The sequence below is a fragment of the Sphaeramia orbicularis genome, chromosome 15 (assembly GCF_902148855.1).
Source record: "Sphaeramia orbicularis chromosome 15, fSphaOr1.1, whole genome shotgun sequence".
In the NCBI taxonomy this organism is placed as follows: Eukaryota; Metazoa; Chordata; class Actinopteri; order Kurtiformes; family Apogonidae; genus Sphaeramia; species Sphaeramia orbicularis.
The window spans coordinates 13,479,257-13,489,265 of NC_043971.1; the positions used below are offsets into that span (position 1 = coordinate 13,479,257).

General features: G+C 39.2%; 1 protein-coding gene across 1 annotated transcript; it reads left to right on the top strand.

The window, feature by feature from the left end:
* Positions 1 to 484: 484 nt before the first annotated feature.
* Positions 485 to 3,708, top strand: LOC115434578 (zinc finger BED domain-containing protein 1-like). The gene is made up of 4 exons (XM_030156614.1): positions 485 to 1,235; positions 1,804 to 1,953; positions 2,290 to 2,552; positions 2,672 to 3,708. Exons 1-4 carry the CDS (start codon positions 485 to 487, stop codon positions 3,464 to 3,466), a joined length of 1,959 nt encoding a protein of 652 aa, XP_030012474.1. The 3' UTR covers positions 3,467 to 3,708.
* Positions 3,709 to 10,009: the final 6,301 nt, after the last annotated feature.

Consider the following 10,009-nt stretch of genomic DNA (forward strand, 5'->3'; position numbering starts at 1 on the left):
ATCCGATATGCAAACTAATTCTCATCTGGCAGCTTATTCTGACTCAAGAAGCCTCTGTACGGCACTAAAACCAAAACAATGTCAGAATAATTTGTCTTGTGTTCAATGGTTTGACCTCATTGTATGATGCATATTGTAAAACGCAATACTAGTGCTGGGCGATATGACGATACATATCGTGGGGACGATAGAGAAGTGTCAATCGTGCCATTTCTCTTCTATCGTTTCTATCGTTTCTAACCTAATTTTATCAATTATAACAGCAAATATATCATTAAATAGCCTGCGACGGTTTTATTAGTGTTGTCTTGTCACTATGCATACTCTAAGTTTATATAAGTGAAAATAAAGAAGAATAAAAAATAGATTTTTCGCAAAGAAACTCCGTCCTGTGGTTTTGCGACATGACGCTGCTTTACGTTCTTTGATTCTCACGCGGGTTTGCAACATGCTTTTACGTTACTTAACTCATGAGTGCTGAACGATGGACGCGCAACAGGTTAAAGTGTCATGCCCGGAGTCGCAACAGACAGCCACGCAGGCAGCCCAAGAAGAAGCACTTTTACCGAAAAGAGGGGGTACGTCTGTGATTTGGATACATTTTGGGTTCAAGAGGTCCGACACGGAGCAGAAGACGGCCATATGCAAACTATGTTACAAGACTATTCCCGCGCCCGATGCCAACACAACAAACCTCTTCTATCGCCTAAAGAAGGTCCACGAAAAAGAATATATAAGAATCCAAAAAATCCGAGCTAAACCAAGTTGTGGAACAGCGGGGGCAAGTTGTGAAAAGAAAAACTATAGCCAACCTAAGATAAAGCAGTCTTTCGCACAAGGTACGCCGTATGAGAAAACGTCCCAGCGCCATAAACAAATCACATGTGCCATCTCGCGTTACATTTGTAAAGGCATGGCTCCCGTGCATGTAGTTGAGAAGGACAGCTTTCGAGACCTCGTCAAAGTCCTTGATCCGAGGTACGTTATGCCCGGTCGTAAGCACTTCAGTAAAGTCGAGTTGCCTCGCTTATATGACGCATGCCGGGCCAAAGTAGAGAAGGATGTTTGCAGTGTGGTGCATTATGCCTTGACAACTGACCTGTGGACGAGCAGAGCTACGCAGCCCTACATGAGCGTAACCATCCATTTCATCAGCAAAGACTGGACCCTCTGCGCCCGCTGTTTACAGACTTTGTACTTTCCAGATGACCACACAGGAGTCATGCTAGCCCAAGGTATCAGTCTCCCATTGCTACATATTTATTCTTTTTAGAATCATTTTACTAACGTGCATATATATATATATATATATATATATATATATATATGCCATTTTGTCGGGAACACATTTCAATGCGTGTCCTCCACTGCTGAAGAACTATAAAGAAGAAAAATATAAAGAAATACATGTTAGAACCATATATGTATGGAATGTATTATGTCTCCTATGTATGAAGACTTATGGGACACCCAGTAGTTCTTCAGCAGTGGAGGACATGCCTTGAAATGTGTTCCCGACAAAATGGCAGTCATATGGAGCATTTTATATAAATAAAAATGGTTTATGTCAAGAAATGTTCGTTTTTCCTATGTATGGAGATTTATGGGACACCCTGTGTGTGTCTGTGTGTGTGTATGTGTGTATATATATATATATATATATATATATATATATATATATATATATATATATATATATATGCATGCACGGTAGTAAAACACTTATATATTACTGTTTTATTATACTGTTCTGTACGCTGTAGTAATTCTGAGTGACCCCTAATTAAGTATTCATCTATCTAGGTCTGAGAGATACACTGGAGTCATGGGGACTGCAAGAATGCCACCTTGTCTGTGTCACCACGGATAACGCCACTAACAACATCTCTGCAATGGAACTGAATGAGTGGGAACGGCTACAATGCTTTGGTCACCGTCTACAGCTAGCCATTGGTAAGTGTAAAATGATCTAAAAATGGCTTAGTGTAATATTGCAATGGGAATATTATAGCAGCAACAAAAATATTAGTGAATTGAAATTAGTTTGGTTATCCTGTGTTATGTTTGATCAGCCTATGTACAAAACCTTATTGAACAAGTTATTCTCTCCATTTTATTTATTTATTATTTTGTCTGTCATGGTAAAGAATGAATTGTGATACTAGCTGACCACAGTATCTAATTATTAAATCAGTCCATAAATCATTTAAGTGATACATGATGATAAAAATTAAAATTGCTGTCAAAATATGTTATTACATTACATACTTTTTTGTTTTATTTCAACAGAGAACGCTCTAAAAGCTCTCACACCAGCATCTACAAAGCAGGCTGTGGAACGAGCAGTTGGAGTGTGCAAAAAGGTGGTGAGTACCTTCTCCAACTCATGGAAGAGAAAACGTGACTTGGCCAAGGCGCAAGCAGTGTTGGGCTTGCCTCCCCATCAGCTCATCACTGAAACCCCCACAAGATGGGGCTCGCGGCAGATGATGATAGCGAGGTTCCTAGAGCAGGAGAAAGCTCTTTCACAAGTCCTCCTTGCAGACAAGAAGGTGAGACATGGCCACTGGACATTGCACATTGATTCTTTTCATTGTGGATTCTGATTATGTTTGCAGCCTAGATTCACCTTCTCATGAAAGTAACCTATTTTTTTTGCTATTTGACTTAGGCAAGACATCTGGTGCCAAGCTGGCAAGACATGGCATTGCTAGAGTCCTTGAACAAGGCACTGGGTCCACTGTTCGAATTTATTGACGCTTTGTCGGGGGAGAGGTATGTCACCGTATCTTTTCTGAAGCCAGTACTGCACCTCTTCAACAACGAAATCCTCAGCCGGAAGGATGGGGACACAGAGCTCACAAAAGCAGTCAAAGAGGGTATCCTCAAGTACCTCAATGAAAAGTATGATGACCATACCACCAACAATCTCCTAGACATGGCGACACTTGTTGACCCACGGTTTAAGACAGCCTACATGAAGGAAGAGAGGGTGGAGTTCATAAAGATGAGGGCTACAGCAGAGCTGGTGGACATGGTGGGAGCCACGGCACCAGAAAGTGCACAAACAGCAGCAGCCTCCAGTTCACCCCCAGCTGCTGAAGATGATCCAGAGCTTCCCCATCCCACAAAGAAAACAAAGAAAAGTTTAGGTAGCTACTTCAGAAAGGCAGGTCAAGCCACCACCCATTCCCAGCCAAGCAGAGCATCCATTGAACTGGAGCTCTCTATGTATCTTCAGGCACTTGGGCCTGACTCAGAGACAGACCCACTGGAATGGTGGAAGCAGCATGAGATGAACTTCCCATTGGTGGCCAGGCTCGCCAAAAAGTACTTGTGCATTCCAGCTACTAGTTCTTCATCTGAAAGGGCCTTCAGTGCGAGTGGGAACATCATCACATGTAAGAGGTCATGTCTTAAGCCAAACACAGTAGACCAACTTGTCTTCCTCGCACTCAACCTGTAAATTTGACAGAAACATATCTACTTCTACAAAGTAGCCTTTTATGTTTGCATTTTTATTTATGGTTAATGCCTTAAACAGAGTTCTGTTCAACCCTAATGTTTACTTTTGACACTTTATATTGGTTTGCAAACTTTGCACTACAAGGTTACAGATTTCAGAAAGTTGAAAAATAATTTGTTTATTTTTTATAGCTGAACTTCTGTGCAAAAATGTTTTTTTCTTCTCAGAAACTTGAAACTGTTGTGCACTTTAAAAAAAAAACTTAAAAATAGAGTTTATTTTGACAATTCAGTTTAAATAACTGTATGATTTTGAAAAAAATGTGAAGACTACTGTACCTCCGCCACAGCTGTTTTCATTAGATACATTTATATTGCTGCACTAAAATGTATGTTTCTCATTTGTGACAGTTGAGTTAAATGTCACTTCAAAATAAAGTTGGAGAAAAGCAAGCAATGAAATTTTTGTCAAACTTTTTAGAGAATAACTGAAAACATACTTTTTTGTGGTATATCGTGATATATATCGTTATCGTGATATAAAATAATCCATATCGTGATATATGATTTTTTCCATATCGCCCAGCACTACGCAATACTATGCAGATTAGCAGAAAACTGAGCACACTGGTTAACTTTTCTAGAGAGGAAGAATCTTTATTATTTGTCAGGATATATTGTACATACAACACACACTGAAATTGGCCCTCTGCTTTTAACCCATCACTATTTGAGTACCACAAACATTGCAGACTCGGAGCAATGGGCAACCATGTCTTCTCAATAAATTGGACGTCATCCATTATATTGCAGTCCCTTTTGCCACAGGTGCCTCTTTCAACACTCATAATAATCTGCACTCACCATCCATCACTCTACTGGTACCAGCTCATTTACAAAATTTCTCCATGTCTTCAGTCACTAAGCAGAATCAAAATTTCCAACAAAAACTGCAACTTACACTCCAGTAAATTTATCATCATAATTATCCTAAAAGTCCACAACTCCTTTGGCCATTCTTCATTTCATTTTACTGCTTCTAAAAACTGGAATGAATTGCAAAAAGCACTAAAGCTTCATACCTTCATCCCATTATCCACCTTCAGTAATTCATTAGGAACTAAAGTTTCTGATTGTACTTGCTTCTAATTATTTATGGATTTCCTTGTTGTATGTAATTAGATGTTGTGTGAGAGTAGTCTGTTTTGAATTGTTTGTGGAGAGGTTTTGTACTACAATTATTAGTTGCTTTTCCATTGAGCATCTTTACCAATATTTACTAAATGTCAAAAAAACAGAAGTGCGTGATGTCAGTTTTTCCATTTAATCACAAATGCGATAATTTGTTTATTTATTATCGCAAGATGACAAGTCATGCCATAAACATGGCGATGAACATAAATATTGTGTTGATTTACAGACATTCATTATTATCATCATCATCATTATACCTCTGTCCCGTAGTAAATTAAAAAATAATTTGGCTTCCTGGTGTGTCCACACATACCGCGACATGTTTCTTTTAAAACTCCTCTTTGCTTGTTGTAACATCCGACAACATCTTTTTTTTTTTTTTTTTTTTTTTTATTCATGTGACTCTAGTTGCAGAAAAACGTCTTTCCATTGGAGTTTTGCTTGACATACATTTGCGCTATGCCGCAAAAACCACCTCTTGCCAGCACAAAAACTTTTAATTGAAAAACGAGAGTTTTGGCGAAATTGTTTTTTCCATGCAGTAAATTTTTATGTGCAAGTTGTATTCACACAATTTGAGGGTCAATGGATAAGCGGCTATTGTTTTTTTGTATATTTTGCCTCATGCTGCTGCTTTTTGCCTTGGTCATTGTTGGAAATTAGAATTGGTTTTCAACCGATTTACCTGGTTAAATAAAAAGGTTTAAAAAAATGTCAGGTGACTGGGTAGCCAATGGGGGTTTAAGTGCTTTGCTCAAGGGCATATCAGCTAACAATTTCTCTGGCAAACCGATGGCCCTTTCACAAGCCAAACTTTTAGGCCACTATTAGGCCCTGTTGCTCATTCATTCAAATAAAACTGAAAAGGAGTTCATATTTGACCTTGAAAATGGAAATGTGCACAGCCTGGGAAAAATGCAAAACGATAAAACTGACACTAGAAAAGGAAGTATTGAATCAGAAAATACCTGTAACCATAATGAGGTGTCTGGATACTGCACTATATTAAAGATGTAATTGTAAGCTTGGAAATATGTCCTGAAGTGAAAGCAGACAGTTTGATATATTTCAGTGGTGACATGTGACACAGTTGAAGGTTGAACTTGTTAGCACATGCAGCTCACAGTAATGCGAGTGAATGCCAAAGAACAATCTTATCTTTCTACCGTCTGAGAGGCCTGCACTTACATACACAGTGGGATGAAGAAAGCAGTTTATTTTATAACGCTGGATGTACTTAACCTGCCATAAATTAAAGTTGTATTTGTTATATTTAGCTTGGGCTTGAGCCAAATGTTCTCACCGGCTGCATTTCTGACTAGCTTTCTTCATAACGTGTCGGTGGTTAAGGTGCGGATTTGGCCTGCAGATCAGCTATGCATGTTCTCAGACACATGCACAAGTCATTAATGTGCGACCCCCACTAAAACACTTAAACCCTTACAGATTACTCTGGGGGTAAGCCCTCTGATGATTTTCATTTGAAGTGCGGAGAACTTGTTTTAGTACAGCTCATTTAAAATATTTTTAAAGCTTAATTGACCACGAACGTGACTTAAGATGTTTCAGAATATCTACGTTGAACTTTTTTTTTCCTGGACCGAAACAAAGACGGCTTGTGTGTCAGCAAAGTCTGGGGATTATGATTAACTCTTTGATTACCGAGGCAGTATTAAGGAGGGAGGGAGAGCTGATAAAGCGGTGAGAGAAATAGAACAGAAGTAGGTGAGGTTTGGGTAAGAGGGTGACGAGATGAAGGGTTTGTCACCGCTCATTTTCGCTGGAAGACAAATATCTCAACACTTAGTAAATTGTGTTTGTGTGTGGCATCAGGCCAAATCACTCACACCTTTTCAGACACCTGACACCAGTTTCTATTGTTATCTTTGTTTTCCAACGAGTTTCATGTGTTTGTGTGCGAGTGGGTGTGTGTAAATTTCCTGCATGCTTGTGAAACATTAGAAACTCCTTGAGCACGTTACCAGCGGTTGTAAAATAACACAGCAGTCCAATTCAGTGACTTTATTTCAACCTCGAATGCATTTTTTCCAGAAGTAGTACAAACACTAGCAAACAAGACACTAAAAAAAAAACATGGAAAACAAAACAATAGACTGAAAAGGTGAAAGCTGAAGTTATAGTGTATTACAACAACCCTTTGTAAACACTAAAGCAGCTGCTGTTTAGGATAAAAATACAGTCTTTCTCTACAGTTTCATGAATAGTTTGGCAATTATCAATAGAAAATATAAATAAATAATTTTCTGAACCCGCTTTATCCTCACTAGGGTCACGGGAGGGGGGGTTGCTGGAGCCCAGTTGCACTGCTACCAATTGTGGGCCCCATGAAAGCTGAATGTTGTGGGCCCTTTCAGAAAATTCAGTACCTTATCAGTCTGTTGGAATGGGGGGGCATACATACTGTGTGAAAACAAAACTGAAACTTAACATGCTGTCAACGTCCCGTTCCCAACTTCTATGCCCCTCTTATACAGTGGATCTTACACGAAATTTTTACAAATTCTAGCTCGTATCCACTGGACCCCCTCCTCTGCTCTGTGGGGCCGGGCCCCCACAAATGCTGGGCCCCATGAATTTGTCATGTTTACCCCCCCCTTATCGGTGCCCCAGCTGGAGCCTATCCCAGTTTCGTGTGGGCGAAGGCGGGGTACACCCTGGACATGTCGCCAGTTCATCGCAGGGCTGACAATCACTCTCACATTCACACCTATGGGTAATTTAAGTTAACTGATTAATCAGTGCATGTCTTTGGATGGTGGGAGGAAGCCGGAGTACCCGGAGAGAACATGGGGGAGAACATGCAAACTCCACACAGAAAGGTCCCACCCCTGTTGAGTGGTGTTGGAATTGAACCCAAGACTTTCTTGCTGTGACGCAAGAGTGCTATCCACTGTACCACCTTTGTGATAAATAAAGTAGAAAAGCACTCTGAGAGCACAGACCTCCGCCCAGGCAGATCAGTGCCCCCCCCCCCGATCACCACGAAAATTTAATAATTGGTTCCTTGTGCCAGTATCAACATTTCCTGAAAATTTCATCCAAACCTGTCCATAACTTTTTGAGTTATCTTGCACACGGACAAACAGATAAACCAACGCCGGCAAAAACATAACCTCCTTGGCAGAGGAAATAAATAAATAAATAAATAAATAAATAAATAAAACAAAACTAAAATAATTTTCTGGGGTATGAATAGGACTGTCACCTCACAGCTACAAAGTCCTGGTATAATCTCAGATTTTGTGTGGAGTTCACATTTCTCCAGATAGAGTAGCATTGTCCACTGTCCAAAGACATTTACCTTAACTAGAAAAGCACTCGGAGAGCACAGACCTCCGCCAAGGCAGATCAGTGGGCCCCCGTGCCCACCCCTGATCACCACCAAAATTTCATCATTTGTTCCTTGTGCCAGTATCAACATTTCCTGAAATTTTCATCCATATCCGTCCATAACTTTGAGTTATCTTGCACACAAACAGACAGACAAACCAACGCCGGCAAAAACATAACCTCCTTGGAGGAGGTAATAATTGGTCTAAATTTCACATAGGTATGAATGGTTATTCATCTGTATGTCAGCAATTTGATGAAACATCCAGGATGTACCCTCACCTTTACCCATTGGTGACACTCAAGGACTAAACAGTTCAGAAAATGACCAATTGCGATCATAGAGGACATTTGTATTTGCCCACTATCTTTTCCATAAACTCTTAACCCTTAGAGACCCAGACCTACTCAAGAAATTTTAGATTCGAGTCATTTGGAAGTCGACACAAAAGTAATGTCACTATTTATTAAATATTATCCCCTGAATTTAGCGTTTCTCCAAGTAAATCAGGTATTTTCATTATATTTAATTCACTGATCATGTAGATGTTCATAGAAGCTCTGAGTAAATTCAGAGGTCATTATATCAAAACTGTGAAAAAATAGTGACTTGCTCAGAAAAATATATTTTACAGAACATAAAAACAGGCATCTCCATCCACTGTCATTTGTCAAATTCCACGGTTTTTACTGGTAAATCAATGTTGCAGAAGTTGACTGTTTCCATGTTCCCTACGGAGCTCTGAACGTCCAAATGGGTTAAATCTGACAACGAAAAACTGAGAAACTGCATTTTACTTCAGTTATCTACATATATTTCTAGAATTAGTGGTTGTACACTTATTAAACATTTCAAATCAGTAGATACCTTTGCTTGCTGATGGTTCTTTAGGTCTTTATGAGTTAATGTCTAGATGGAATTACATCCTGAATTCCTTGTCAAAGCTGTCCCACTGGTTTTACCCTTTAACAGATGTGTCTGTTTTCTGTTGGTCATTCCTGTTCTTCTCAGCTCATAATGACTCTCTAAATTCAAACAACTTCTGAAAACCATTTGGAAGTAAATTATTAAATATTTCATACATTATCTTTGCGGTTTTAAAATGACCTAAGTTGCTAAATTTTAATGCAAGTAAGTTAGTAGATATTGCACTGGTTGGTGCAATAATAATCTGATTTACAACTCATTTGTCTTTTCTGTGGCAGAAAAATTGGATTAGTGTTGGCTTGGATGAGTTTCCCCAGACCTCCACGTAGTAGGTCATTTATAGAACTATTAGTGAACAGTACAGTGTGTAGAATGACTGTGACTGTATAACACACGCTGTGACTTAAAACTCACATGGAAATACCCGACATTCTTGCTAATTTTAGCATCTAGTAGTGTTGTTTATTTGAGCTCAGTCTTTGTGTTGATACTGCTCTCAAGTCCACTTTCTAAAGATCTTGGTTTCATCTCGGGCCTCGAAGGCATTTTTACCGAGATCTCGTCTCATTTCAGACAAAGACGAGTCTGGATTTTATTACAAGACCAGTCAACAGGAGTATCTGGTGCGTGACTTCTGATTTCTTTGCCAACACTGATACTGTAGGATGGATGGACGTTCCTGTATTCTTTAATTGGTCCCATGCAAACAGGGCTGTAATATTAGCTTTAACTTGGTCTTAGCCCTTCAAAGTCTTGGTGTCTTAATACACTGGTCTCGGTGTAGTTTAGAGGTGTCAAACTCATTTTAGTTTGAGGAGTCACACCAACGTAACTTATAAATAACATGAGATCATATGTGACCTGAACTAAAATGACTGATACCCTTGATCGTTAATATTAACCCATAAAGACCCAGTGTGACTTTTGCAGCAGTTCCAACATGAATTTTTCTCTCCATTTAACCTTTTTTGAATTATTGATCACCATTTATAATAATATTATCCTCTGTATTTTGTATTTCTTCAATAAAAATCAAGTATTTTCCCATATTTCATTTACTGGCCATGTAGA